Source organism: Puma concolor, chromosome A2 (assembly GCF_028749965.1).
Source record: "Puma concolor isolate L17-30 chromosome A2, mPumCon1.1.hap2, whole genome shotgun sequence".
Lineage (NCBI taxonomy): Eukaryota > Metazoa > Chordata > Mammalia > Carnivora > Felidae > Puma > Puma concolor.
In genome coordinates, this window is record NC_141668.1 from 81,185,738 (window position 1) to 81,201,091 (window position 15,354).

The 15,354-nt window shown below is 36.5% G+C and overlaps 1 protein-coding gene across 3 annotated transcripts in view; it reads left to right on the forward strand.

Annotated features, from left to right (window-relative positions):
* SEMA3D (semaphorin 3D) overlaps positions 1-15,354 on the forward strand; it is a 198,770-nt gene that overhangs the window by 87,926 nt on the left and 95,490 nt on the right. For all 3 annotated transcript variants that reach the window (XM_086696799.1, XM_086696800.1, XM_086696798.1), the window contains one exon: positions 3,603-3,763. In XM_086696799.1, the coding sequence (XP_086552925.1) occupies positions 3,603-3,763 (161 nt within the window). The remainder of the gene's footprint in view (positions 1-3,602; positions 3,764-15,354) is intronic.

The following is a 15,354-nucleotide window of genomic DNA, read 5'->3' on the forward strand; positions in this document are numbered from 1 at the left end:
AAACAAAAATGACTTTGCTTGGTTTGGCAGAAATGCAGGAAAGATAAGCTGTTTGGGGAAGAGGGAACCTGTTCCAATCCCTGTCCCAAGGTCTGTTCAAAATGTATGCGTCAGCCTGAGAAATTTTCGTATGTAATGCCTAAGTCTAATTATTTTGTTTGGTTACAAAGGATTGGCGGGGCATGCTTTAATCATTTTGATGCTAACATTGTCACAAGGCAACATGAAATCATTTTGAAATGATAATGCTTTACATTAGTCACTATTTTTGCAGCTGTTTTTCCTTGTCAAATTTGAAACTAAACCCAATAGAATTGGTTGTGGTTAAAGAAAATAAATGACTACCTCAACTTTGTTTTCCTTGCTGTACCAGGAGAAACAACAAATGAGATGCAAGATTCTTAAACATCTTGCTCCTCTCAGTGGCACTGCCATAATTCAGGGACTTGCCATCTTTCAGGAACTTCTGGGTAGTCTCCCTTCTCCTACATTTCCAATTCTCATCCATCCTGAACACTGCAGCCAGACTTATTTTTCAACACTCAGTTAAAGTCTTTGTCACTTTTCTGCGTAACGTATTTTAGTGGCTTCCAGTTACCTCCATGATAATCAAACTTCCCAGCCTGCCATTTTAGGCTCTGGTTATCTCAAGGCTGCCTTTACGTCCAGCCTCATATATTCTGTATGTTCTAGCCTATCAAACTACTTCAATTCCACAAATATTTAATAAGTACTTAATTTGTCTCAGACACTGAGCGAGTGCTGGGGATTCAAAGATAAGTTAGACATAGTCTTTGTGCTGAAGGAGTTCACACTGCAGAGTAGGAGACATATTAAAAATGTATTGGGTGAGTGTGACGTATGATGATATATGCCCTTGTACATTCTCGTGTTCTTCTGCCTCAAAAAAAAACTTTTCTTTATATCTTTCCTGAAAAGATTCCATTCATCCCTCAACACTGTTGTCAATTGTTATCTTCTTTCGTAAAGTGACACACAATTAATTATTTGAAAGATTTCCTTTGTGTATACTTGTATTAGAATGTACTTTGCCTATGCTGTATTCTGTATACCTTTCTACTTATATATTCATCTGTGAGCCCCTTGAACACAGGGCTTAGCATGACCACACCCTTAACTACATGCTCAATACCTAATATAATAGATTCTTATAAGTTTTTTGGACTGAATAGCTTTTTAATGTTAGTCCAATACTGTAAAAAGAATACAGAGAATTTCTCATCTTCACAAGTCAGGTTTAAGGGACGATGAGATACTCTTCTTTATTAGAAGCTATTTGGCTCAAACTGGAATTTAATAATCATATTCAAAGTAAGTTAATATTTACTGAACTTTTCCTATCTTCAAGGTACTGTTTTAAGAACCTTAAAGAAGTTATCTCCTTTGCTCATCCTAAGAATTATATGAGTTGGGAAATATTATGTCTTCCTTTTTGTACATTTTGTATAGAGTTTAAAAAATACATCGTCATCATTGTAATAACTGATAGTACATAGCACTTACTATGTGACAGGCACCATTCTAATGCTCATCATTAAGTCCTTGAGTCCTCACGCCTACATGATTTATTAATCGTTTATATTATTATCTCCATTTTATAGAGGAGGAAACTGAGGCACGGGGAAGTTGAGGTTTTTTTTGTTTGTTTGTTTGTTTTTTTTCCTAGATCACAGCTAGATTTGTGAGGCTGGGATATGTCCCAAGTGGTCTAGACACAAATCTCACACTCATTAGGCTAACCCATGTTTCTTTTTGTTAATGAACGTTGCAAATGCATGGTTCAAAATAGTTGATTATTATCCATGGGCACTTGAAATAATAAGATGTATATCATATAACCTACTTTTCTCTATTAATTGGGTCAAGATATGCTCTTGGAGGCCCTTGCATACTTTTTCCATTTTGCCCATTTTATTCTTTGTTAAACAAGTGGGAATGTCATGGAACATACCAAACCACCTCAGTGAATAAGGGTTTGTGTGAAATGTTTTCTTTTGTTAAGGCTTTAGATCATATCTGTCTTATCTATCCACTCGGTTCCATTATTCTTTCCTCAGTTCTACTTTATAGTTAGTATGGAATGTTTATCAGATATTAGCCTACAAAAATAGGGTTACTGTATTTGGAGATGCTAAAAAATATTATTCCATGGGTCTCTGGTCTGAAAAACTACTCAAGTCATATTTAGCTTGAGAGGAAATAATTAGTATTGGGTTACTATATCCAGACTTCTATCCAGTATACATAAAGCAAGATTGATAAGCATTAGTAAGACCACACTCACTTGAGAATTCAGATAATTTCATATCTTCTTCTTCGGCCTACAGCCTTTGGGTTTGTCAAAACTAAGACCAAAATCTATCGTGATGAATAAGGGAAATAACATGTAACCATTGTAAATTAGAGAAAAGAGTGAAGGGAATACTCAAAAATATGGAGTAGCAATAGAGCCCACAGTTGATGTGTGGAATATATAGGCTTTAAATTTAGAAGACTCATGTATCCATTTACAGAGGTTGAAAATTGCCATGATACATTTTGGAAGTATCCTGTTACCTGTTTCTGAGACATTGCCTCTTTGTATTTTTCTCATCAATTAATAATGACTTACTTGAAAATAATGATTTAGTTTCAAAGTCCATCAACATATAATGGACTTTAATGAGTGATGAGTGGTATTATTATTATATTGGTATTTAATATTATGAGGCTATAGAAAATGAGAGGGTGTGATAAGTATTTGAGGCAAAATCTGTTGAAAGATTTGTATTTCTGTAAACCCGGACCTAAATTTAATAGGTCTATCCATATCACAGTTGTAAGTGGAAAAAAAAAAAAAAGAAAAGAATTAGGACATACAGACAAGTGTCAAAGAGAATGGAGACTGGGACTGAGGCTGTATTATCAACCTTACCATCACCTGATTTTGAGACTTGAGGCATGTGGCTTCACCTTGCTGGAGTTAAATACCTTCATTTATAAAATCATGAATCCGTATTAATTGATTTTCAAGGTCCCTTCCTGCTTTACTATTTTGATCTCTTTACTGGTTCAGGATCATATATCTCTCAGAATCCATTTTCTTGGATTTGGCTTCTTTGTTTACTCCCTGAATGCATGAAATAGGAACCCTATTATCCTCCAAACATAGTGATGTGTTTATCAAAAGTAGGGGGCGAAGAAATGCTGTAAGTTTTATCATACACTTAGTTTCATGCTTACTTTGCATATATTGATTTATTTAATCAATTTGCAAACTGATGCTTTCATTTGTAACTTAAGAAGGTGGACAGAGTAGTGAAATATTTTGCATTCAGTTGCTTTGAAAATACTCATTTTAATATCTTGCATTTTTCATATGTAAGATTAATGTTGTATCAGTAAAATGAAATGTAATAAATCACAGTGATTTCTAAATGATTATGTGCTAAAAAAGCGTATCTTGTTTGCTTCTATCTAAATTTGAGCATGCATACTGTATGTATGCATTTACAAAGTGGAGAAATGTATGTATTGAGGCAAGTAAATATTTTACTAATTAATGTTTTCTTTCTTTCAATTCCTCTTTTACTTTCCCATAGACTTGCTGCTTTCAAATAGCTGCATTCCATTTTTGGGTTCATCAGAAGGACTAGATTTCCAAACCATTCTGTTGGATGAGGAGAGGGGCAGGCTGCTTGTAGGAGCGAAGGACCACATCTTCCTGCTCAGTCTGGTTGACTTAAACAAAAACTTTAAGAAGGTCAGTTTATTTATATATAAAGATATATATAAATATTTACATATGTGTGTGTGTATGTGTGTGTGTATATATATATTGGCTGAATGCATTTATTTCCATCTATGCCATTCTCCTCTTTTATTTTAAGTGACTCAGTTTCAAATGCACTAGGTCATTTACATATCCAAAAAGAACATGTTAGAAGAACACCTGGCTTTTGATGTACGTTTTGGAGTTTTGTGGATTTAAGTACATAGGCATGTTCTCTGTTAACAGTGAATAAGTGTAATAATAGAACGTTTGAAAATATAAATGAAAGGGATTATGCAAGAGAAATGTAATGTTTTAGACTGAAAAGCTGCCAAATGAGTTATTCATCAAGGGTTAACATTTATATTCATAGTAATTGTAAAATTAAGTTTTTGTTAACTTTCAATTAGCAAATAACCATATTTCAAATTGACAGTGTGACTAAGGTGGCATTTTAACACCACACTGTTTTTTTTTTTTTTTTTCACATTCTTATTTCTTAACTGAATAGGTTTCTCCTATGGCCCAAGCACCCTCAGAGGGTGAGGATTATTAATACCTCAACTATGGCCTCATTAAGAATAATCTACCACTGAAAGAAAATATATGCTAGTTATTGAAAAAAAAAAAGGCAGCTGCTGCTGTGCTTTACCTTTTCAGTTAGCAACACAATGCTCAAAGGAAAGAGTGCCATCCTTTAGGCCTTATAAATTATGATCAGCAAGTACGTTAGCAAATATCAATATCTATGCAAGCCCAGATGGATGCCAAGACTGGAAGGATTGAATGACTGATGAGAAGACATAATATATAATTCATTCTACATCTACGAGACATGTTAGATTGGTTTTTCTTTTTCTTCTTTTTCAGAAGCATTGAAAAACAAAATACTAGGAGCCATTACAAGATTTCAGGTCAATAGTCCCCAGTACTGAATTAATAGAGAATTCTTTCCATTCTAAAAGAGTCGTTCACAAGTCACTGTAGGACTTTGAAGCTTCAAACAGTTGTCACCTACAATGACCACTTGAACTTAAACCTCTGATTTTTAAATGCTTTAAAAACTAAATATTAGTTGCTCAGTTATTTGAATATTATCAACACTAAGGGCTTAGTCTACATAGGTGAAATAGTTGTCTCCATATGTGTTAATATTGCTTAATTAATGCCTGCATCAGAAACAGTGTTTTTTGCCTTTTAATAATTTAATTTTTAAGTAGCTCTTCTGTACATTTTTGAGGTCCACCAAAAGAAAAGGAGATCTTTTTAAAAATGTATTTATTTATTTTGAGAGAGAGAGCACGCAAGCATGAGCTGGGGAGGGACAGAGACAGACAGAGAGAGAAGAGGGACAGAGGGAGAGAGAGAGAATCCCAAGCAGGCTCCCTGCTGTCAGCACAGGGCCTGACATGAGGCTCCATTTCATAAACCATGAGATCATGACCTGAGCCAAAATCAAGAGTTGGGCGTTTAATTGTCTGAGCCACCCCCAAACCCTGAAAGGAGATGTTTCTTATGAATGCTCAGACTTGATAAAGAAGTAGTGTTTGAATGCAAATGTATATGCATGTGTTGGATGTTTCTAGAAGAAACAATGAGGGTAAAATATTAGCAGTAGGTGATATGATAATCGACATACTCATAATATAAACTCATAAGATTATCTTATTTAAAAAATATAATTATTCTATAGTTTGAATATTGTTTACAGTAAGGTAAAATAAGCAGTGAATATGGGCTAGAATTTGAAAAGCTTACCTTCATTCTGCCATTGTCGTTCTGTTCCGTTTATGCTTAAGGATATATATTTTCTTTAGGATTTAAAAAATATATATTTGTATAGGAGAGCCTATTGGTGGTATCAACTAATATCTCAATAATCAGTAAATATCTTAGCAGAAGATGACTCCTTTAAGGAAAGCCACCAAGGAAAATCTTAGTCCGTTTCACAGTTTTGCTTGAAGAGCTGCTATATAGCTAACAAAGCATTTTTCCAAATATGTCTCAGCTTTAGTGTAATAGCAAAAGGCAATTCATAGTTTCAAGGGAATTTGTTCTTGTGCTATTCTCTGCCTTCAGGGATTAGAAGAAAAAGTTCATTTATCTGAAATGAGTGCATTACATCATCGCTTAAAATAAATTCTGATAACATAACTTCCTTCTGTGACTATTTTAAGCAGATCTCTCTTTGGCTGCATTCCATCCATGAAATGTGCTAATATTTAATAAAATAAATATTTATGAAACTTTGATTTCCCTCATGCTATTATTGAAATAAATGGTTATTTGAACACATTGTAAAATTAGGGTCTGTACTGGAGATTTTCTGCCTGATATTCCTTTATCATATCAAATGTGTAATTCATAAAGAGGTTATGCATACAAAGGAAAAGGAAAGAATTTATGTTTTTGTAGGTATCTACATTTAAAACTTATATAAATCACTCCAGTGCTAAAAGGTACTCTACAGTAGCAACTTAAAGTGTCAAGATGTAGTACTTTAGCAGTGTTTAGACCTACGTGGTTTGCGTTGGCTCCATGCCCTTCGGCAAAAATCCAAACTTCTCTGCGGAAGAAACCACACATGTTGGGACTCCATGGGGCTGAAGGATGTCCTTTGTACTCTCAAGACCTAAAGCAATCTACAACACATAATTGACTTAGGAATGACTGGTTAGGGATATTTTCCTCTGGCAAATTGAAAAAAAAAAAATCTGTAGAAAGTATTCCATTGAAGTGTCAAAATTTAGGATATATGTTTACTTAAAAGTTCTTGTACAAACAGGGACATGTCTATTAAAAAATCGCCTTCATTTCGTATTTGCCCCTGGCCTGTGGTAACATCCTTTACAAAAAAAATTCAGTAATAAATATTTTAAAATATCCTTTGTATTATGTTTACTCTATTCCAACTAGAGTTTGAGTCTTCTACAATGAATGATACAGGTATATGTTCAATAGGGTTTGATGGGTACGACTGTAGAGGAAGAAAGTAAAAATTAAATATTTCAGAGTATTTCTACTCCTCTGGAAAGTAAAAATTAAGTACGCCAAGGTTTTTTGTTTGTTTGTTTGTCTTATTGTTTGTTTTTTGTTTTTGTTTTTAAACGATGTGACATTTAGGTGAAAGGGATAAGATTCTGATCTTTTCTTGAGGGAAAGGACTATTTCTATAGGGATTTAATAGACTTAATGACAAGTGTCAGCACACGTGGGGACGTGAAGTCTCTCACTTCAAGTAGGCTTTTCCTCAGTTGGTCCCTAAGGCCTCTCTTCAGCTAGGGAAAAGTCTGTGGATCTCTGTGGGACAGGTTCAGGATAGATATGCGCATTGGTTCAACGTTTCCTTTTCCCAACACTAGACCAAAATAGAAAAATCAGAACCAGCCTAACAAGATCCCATTCCAAGGGAAGAATGTGGATCTGGAGCCATTTTTACTGTTGGGCTGTAGGTTGAATTCCACCAGAAGTCAACTGGGAGAGCGAAATTATTTTATAGGATATTTGTAAGGGAGTGTTCTGGGGATCAACACATGTGAGAGGGGCCGTGGGGAAGTACTATTAGATAAAGAAAGAACTGTGCTGTGATGCAGACCCAGCAAAAAGCCTCAACTGACAAGCCAAACTGATAAGGTGGCGACCATTTCAATATCGTCCTCTAGTGTAAGTGATAATACCATTATTCAAGTGAGTTTATCTTATAAAAGGGATTCTCCATTTTCTCCCTATCTAATCCATTCACCATGACCGTCAGTATTATCTCTTAAAAAAATAAAAATCTGACCATATTTCTTCTCTGCTTACATACTCTGGAGTTCTTGATTTTCAGGGAACTTGAATGAACTCCAGATTTCTGTTGATTTCTAAGGCTCACCTGATTTCCGGTCTTATTTTTATCCACTGTTCATTATTCCCTCACTTGCATTTTATTTTCTGCTTCCCTGCCTTCCTCTCTCTCATTCATTTACTCAACCTGCGCTGTTAGTTCTTTTCAAAATAAATTACTTTCAAGTTTTCTGCCTTTGCTAAAGCTTCCTGAAATTGCCATTCACTTTCTTGTTCACCTCACTCCTCTGAATTTTGAAGGCACTTATCTAATTTTACCCTTTTGTTGCCTTTTACTCCCCAAGGCTTCCTCACCCTTAGAGGACATAACAATTTTTTGTGTTTAGTAGAGCAATTATATATATTAATATCAATGTCAGTTGTCCTCTTTTATAGAATTATCATTATGTATTGGTATAAGTAAATATATCCCCCATCCAAATCATACCCTCTTTGAATGGGGACTGGGCTATTTACCATGCACTTCTCATTCTCCTTTGACTCATTGTATAAAAGTTCTCTGTGACTCTCTACTTGATGTAGGCTTTATGAATTCTGCTGCAGATCTCTTCAAAGTTCCTGATTCTCCGTAAGTTTTCTCCCTTCAATATTGTAAACATTATTGGGGTGACATTGTCAGGAGAGACTAGATTACAATTGAACTCAAAGAATTGAAGACTACATAATTACTCTGTTGTAGTATTTAGCATTATCCACTAAATATTTTTTAAATAAGTTTACTTATTTATTTTGAGAGAGAGAGAGCACAAGCTGAGGAGAGGCAGAGGGGGAGAGAGAATCCCAAGCAGGCCCAGCATTATCAGTTTGGAGCCCAATGTGGGACTCGATCTCATGAATCATGAGATCGTGACCTGAGCTGAACCTAAGAGTTGGACGGCCTAACTGACTGAGCCACCCAGGCACCCCTACACTAAATATTTAATGTACAGAGAACATATATATTTTTAAATCAAATAACTAAATATCACTTAAGTATCACTGAATATATATCCTAGCAGAATTATACCCCAAATAATGCTCCTGTGATTTGGTTTTGTCAGTCTCTGAGGTTGAAACCAATTATATGGATTTACAGAAGTATAACTTGGGATACTTTTTAGTGACTGACTTTTGATTATTTTTTTTTCTTTTGTTCTACTTCAGTATGTGTTTCTTTTTCATGTTTTCATTAAAAAATCAGTTGAGTGTCTACTGTTGTCATATGTGTATGGTATCTGAACTAGTTCAAGATGGATGGGCAAAATCTGGGGGGTTGTTAAATGGCTAATTAAAAGTAGTTTACATTTGTATTTGGAACTTGCAGTTTATTGTATCCTGGCTCAGTTAGGATGGAGGAAAAACATGTTGGAGGACTTGAGTGGTCAGAGTTGTTCTCTTGTCTGTCTGTATATTTCTTATAGTTCGAGTTAGAGAGACTAGATTTCCCTGGCCTAGCCCTTAACATCCTACTCCATCTCTAGAGTCAGAGGAAGTATATGAAAAACGTAATTTTAATAGTCCTTGAGAAAGGTGGTCAGCTGTGGACATTTACATCTGTTTATCATTAAGTTTTAAGTTAAGCATTAGAAACCTGTTCATGATGTTCAGCATCAGCATCAGCATCATAATAATGCATTTTGACATCTGTGCCTTATGGTTTAAGGACCTGTGGTTTCTAAACAAATAATTTTAAACTCTGTGGCATCTGTTACTTTGACTACAAATGAACATTCTCCACTTCAGCCAGACTTAAGTAGTCCTGGCAGTAATTCATATAAAATCCAGAGCCCTCTCTATATAAACTCCAGGAGTTATATATACAAGCTGAAAGTCTCTCTTTCTCTCTTTTTTTCTCTCTCTCTCTCTTAATTTAAAAAAAAAATTTTAACTGTATTCGTTTTTGAGAGACAGAGAGAGAGCATGAATGGGGAAGGGGCAGAGAGAGAGGGAGACACAGAATCGGAAGCAGGCTCCAGGCTCTGAGCTGTCAGCACAGAGCCTGATGCAGGGGTTGAACTCACGAACTGCAAGATCATGACCTGAGCCGAAGTCGGACGCTCAACCGACTGAGCCACCCAGGCACCCCTCATTTTTTTTTAAGTGGAGTCATAGTTAACAGAAAAAAAAATCCAGTACTCCATTTGGTTATGTTCGTTAGTCGGATTTCTGAGTTAATGAATTGTTGGGATCCTTCCATCTGAAAATGTTACTCACTTTGGAAGCAGTTCAGACCATGAATGGGTGGAGTGAGTGTCCAGACCAGGATGTAAGCAAACAGATCACAAAAGTGATGATTTATTAAACTAAGTACTGCTTTTGTATTCATATTATTCAAGGATTTCTTTCTTGGTTTCCCTTTTTTTTCCTCTCTTTTTTTTTTTTTTTTCTTTTCAAGTGGGCTATAGAGGCAGACAGGTAGACCAATGAGAAATAAACTTAGTCTGAGACTACAGTTGTTATTTATTTTACCTACTAATCTAACAGCAACTGGTATGTCAACTTGCAGAGTGTAATAATAAACAACTTTATGTTACCTCCCACGGTTCCTTTCAATCTGCTCTGTGGAACCCCTTCTTTTTCTGGACCTGTTGGGTAACTCTAGCAGGCAGCAATGGTTTTCGAGGTCACTCTTTGGTAGTAACACAGTTGTTATCCAGCAACTCAAATGTCCCGTCTAATGTAATAAAACTTTCAACCTCATGTAAAATTGAGCCTCTGTTCCATCTACCTGTCCCCGTTTGCACATGCCATGTGAGTGAAGGCTCCCAGACAGGGAGATGTTCAGAGGCTTCTTTGTGTCTCTTCCCAGCAGTCCTCCTCTCCCTTAAGCTTGTTGAACACAGTGTGTGACCCCTTCAGTCAAATCAGGAGAAGAGGGGAGGAGAGGGCTTCAGAGAAATGTCTGCTCTACTGTCCTTGTCAGAGGGATCTCACTTCTCGACTTTCTGTCCTTGTCAGATGTTTAAAGATGATTTCTCTTTCCAAAGTGACTTAGTGAGTTCTGGGGGATTCCCTCTTTTTGGAGATCTTTCCTTTGCAGTTCTCTGGGATGAGCTTGATGACATTTCTTTTCTGACTGGTATGTTCTCGTGTTTTATCCTGAGACAGATTGCACTTTCAACGGTGTTAACTTCTGAAGCCTTTTCACTCAACACTCTTGAACAGGACATAAGGTGACCTCATGCCATCCCATTTTTGAGCAAGTACGGCTCCCATCTTTTCTATGGAAAGCCATCATGTGTCTGTTCCTGGACGCACTCTGGAAGTTCAGGCTGATGCCAAAATAGCCGCTGAATCTGGCCTGTGTTTCCACTGGAGCTTGTCGTTCTCTCGCTCACCTTTAGACATTAATCTAGAATGTTCCACCAACGGCATTTCAACAGCAAGTGCTTCTTGAGGTTCCAGGAAAGCTCCTTTCCTGGCACCTACCCCTCACCTTGGGGTTTGTAGGACACGTGATAGGATTGTCTCAGACGAAATATACTTTTCTACAGAAAGGAAGAAAAAAACTTTTAATATCTAGTTTCCAAGTATTTATAACTGCACATGGGTGAAATTATCTGTAGGATTCTTGGCCACCTACTTTGAAACTTTTTGCTTCTTGACCTAGCATCTCATTTTTGAATTTATATGCAGCTAAAACTTCTCTTTTAACATCTTGCCTTACTACCAAAGACATAAAAAGAGCCCTGAGAAGGATGTTGTTTTACCTACAACCTTATTATGTATCCTCATTCTATTTAATTCCTGAAGTATACAAACTAGAACCATAGAGACAACCAAATAGAGAATGTTAATGTTCCTATTAATATTATTTACCTTTTGACTGTTGATAGCCTCATACAAAACATTTGCTGTTTGACATCTTGTTTGCCATAGATTTCTGTTGGAATCTGATTCCAACAAAGCTAAGCTATACCTGACAACCTAGATAAAAGAGAATGTAGGAGGGGCCCCTGGATGGCTCAGTCAGTTGAGTGCCCAACCTCGGCTTAGGTCATCGTTTCACGGCTGGAGAGTTTGAGCCCCACGTCAGGCTCTGTGCTGACAGCTGGGAGCCTGGAGCCTGCCTCAGATTCTGTGTCTCCCTCTCTCTCTGCCCCTCCCCTGCTCGTTCTCTCCATCTCTCTCTCTCTCTCTTTTTCTGTCTCTCTCTCAAAAATAAATAAACATTACAAAAAAATTTTAAAGAGAGTATAGGATATGAATGGATTCATTTTTCAATGATCTTTGAAAGTAATCTTCAAAAAGTTTACTTTCATTTTGAGATAATAACCATCTTTTTCCTTTTTAGTTAATTAAAAAAATCATTCCTCTTGAAACTCATATGTGTCAAAATTAAATATTGTATATAAAATGGTCAAAGAATTGCTATGTTAGCTAAGATCTTTTAATGAGCCCAACAAAAATCTATTAGCTAACCTTACAGTGTTCAAGGAAAAAACAGTATAATACTTAAAATTTTTCTGTTTAAAGTAATTTGTGTTTGTTTTTAATGCAAAAAAAAAAATACTATGTTTCTGGGGAAAAAAAGAGAGTTTTCCTATGGATTTTAAAGTGAAGGGGAGCACCTGAGTGGCTAAGTTGGTTAAGCATCCGACTCTTGATTTTGGCTCAGGTCATTATCTCACCATTCATGAGTTCAAGCCCCACATTGGGCTCTGTGTTGACAACATGGAGCCTGCCTGGGATTCTGTCTCCCTCTCTCTCTGCCCGCCCCCTCCCCTTGCTCTCTATCTCTCTCAAAAAAGTAAATAAATAAATTTAAAAAAAAAAACCTGAAAAAGCAATGTGCAAAAGCAATATATACATTATATAACCTACATAAGGTAGCTCCATATTTTTGCGGAATAACTTAACACAACTTAATCTTGCCTTGCTAAATTTTAGGTTCCCACATTTGCTTCGGAACTCTACTCTGTTGGTTACTTAACCACAAAATAATCAGAATTATTTTAAAGGAAACACTGGATAAACATAAAGGTAAAAACACTTAAGCTAGAAGCTGGACACTTTAGGAGGATCATTTTTTTTTCTTTTTAGCAGACTGTTAATAAAGTAATTCCATGTTTATAAATGTGACCGTTATTTCTTTCACCTAACAGTCATAATGCAGTTTTTTTATATTATTTTTCTCCTTATTTAGCATGAAAACTCAGTATGTGATTATGAATATTAGGTTACTTGAAATTGGTCAAACTGTGCCTCTATTTTTAAGCACTTATATTAGGAAAATAACCAAGCTAAGTGAGTTTGTAATTTTAAATATAATAAGTTTTAGTGGATCATTCAAACACCCTTCTCTGCATAGCATGAAAAGCACTTTGTTATTTCCCTTTCCTCAAGGAAGTCTAAAACAAGAGGGTTTTCATACATGAAGATCCTGTACTTGCTTGCTTTACGTTGAGTATAAGCAGAAATGCTTTTATAAGTCACCATGACCTTCTGACTCCAATTCTATTAATTCACATCATGGCTGAATAAGACATTCCCATTGAATGCTTTACCTTGTATATCGATTCTTTGTGGAGCAAATCTCAGAATAAATAACTTCTCATTTAAAAACAAGTTATTGATAAAAGGAAATTGTCACCTTTTTTTATTCTTAGTTAATACTTGAAATTAAGAAATTATAAACACTTGAAAACCATGTGGACATCCCAATAAATTAACTTTTGGTAGACAGCCCCCTGCTTAGTTTCATGGTGATTAATCTGTTCCTAGTGCCTGTGGAGCACATGCTGTGTAGTAACTACAGAAGTAAAACAATCACCCCGTTCATGGATGTGCTGGCTCCCCAGCCTGGGTGCTGATGGGCAGGTCCCATCTGGTCACTGTAATGAACTGTCAGGATGTTGTCAGACTGCTCAGACTCCTGCCAGAACTCTGACAGGAACTCTTTCTCTGTCTGTAATTTTAAGGCAAACTCTGCAGATCAGTTTTCAATAAGTATCGAGCTTACTACGTATGTGATACGGTGCCGGGTACTAAAAAGCGTACAAAGTAGAAGACTGTTTCTTGTCACTCAAGATCAGTAGTCCCTAAACTTCATTGAGTCATATATTACTTAAGAAGATAATGAAGGCTGCGATCCGTTTTCCTCACAGAATTATAAAATCTATCCACAAGCATAACTGCGCTCGAATTCACATGTAGCTGCACCACGAATTCAAAATTACCAATCCATTTGTGGATTTCTTAAAATTTCTTTTAGGTAGTATGATACGATAGCACCCCTCTCTCTTTCATAATGCATGATTATTGAGCTCCTACTATGTTGCTAGCACTTTTCTAGACGCTGGGAATCTAGTAGAGAATAAAACTGGTGAGGTCTCTCTTCTCATGGTGCCTCTGGTTTCTAAAGGGAGGGTTTGATGGAGAAGAAAAAAAAGGAAGCAAATGAAATTAGTATTAAGTGTTGTTTAAATACTGTGGTGAGAATCCTGGAAAAAAAAAAAAACCTGATGAACTTTCTTCCTCTCTCCCTCCCTCCCTCCCTCCTTCCCTCCCTTGCTCCCTTGCTTCCTTCCTTCCTTCCTTCCTCCCTTCCTCTCTTTCTCTCTTTCAAGTTTTTGTTTAAATTCCAGTTACTTAACACACAGTGTAATATTAGTTTCAGGTGAACAATATGCCGATTCCACAATTCCATACATCTCCCGGTGCTCATCATGACAAATGCACTCCTTAATCCCCATCACCTATGTAAATCAACCCCCATCCACCTCCCCTTCTGGTAACCATCAATTTGTTCTCTAGAGTTAAGAGTCTATTTCTTGGTTTGCTTCTCTGTCTCTGTCTCTCTGTCTGTCTCTCTCCTTTTCCCTATGCTTGTTTGTATTGTTTCGTAAATTCCACATATGAGTGAATCATATGTTATTCGTCTTTCCCTGACTGACTTAATGTGCTTGGCTTAATGCTCTCTAGCTCCATCCGTGTTGCTGCAAATGGCAAGATGGAGAAAACTACTTTAGTTGGTCTTCAGAGAAGGTGAAATGGGGAGGTGATAGTAAAGCTGACATTATAAGAAAGAACCATCCACAGGAAGTCAGATGTATTCCAAGTACAGCAAATTCATTCTGCGGTTAGTATTGAGATAATATTTGAAAGCACAACATTAGCTGCTCATGGGCATGAAGTGGGGACTCAAATTTACATTTTCAATTCCATTGCATTTCATCAATCTTTATGCCCAGGAAAGGGTCCCAAACTAAATTTACTTGCGAAAAGAAAGTGGCAGATGGATATGATAAACACAAGTGTATTAAAATTCAGAGACGTCGGTGGAAGAAGGCTAAATGTGAAAGAGGCTTTACGCTGAGTCCTGAAAATGCAGAGAGGCAAGTCTTGCCCAACTCTTCATGGAGGAAGCTCCATGGGCAGATCGTGCCCAAACTTGAGAGTTAAAACTCCCCATCCATAACAGTTTCTACCCCAGTCAGTTTCAACAATGGAAGCTCTACTTTTGGTGCTGTTGTCCTTGTTTTTCAGTACTTCACTCTATGAGCCAGATCTCTTACCTCTTTCTGTTCCTGGAACCCAGAGCTGTCTTTGCTCCCTTGGTTGATCAAATCCTTTACCAGACGGCATTTAGAGCAACATATTTCCAACTTTTTTACAACCATTCAAAAACTTGAATCCTGTTCTTTGATAGAGATGCCTGTCTGCATTTTTACGGCTCTGAATTGTTGTCCTTAATTAGGTTTTTTGAACAAGTTGTAACTTCCCCTTCTGTGTATTCCTTTCAGTTTGGGCATCTC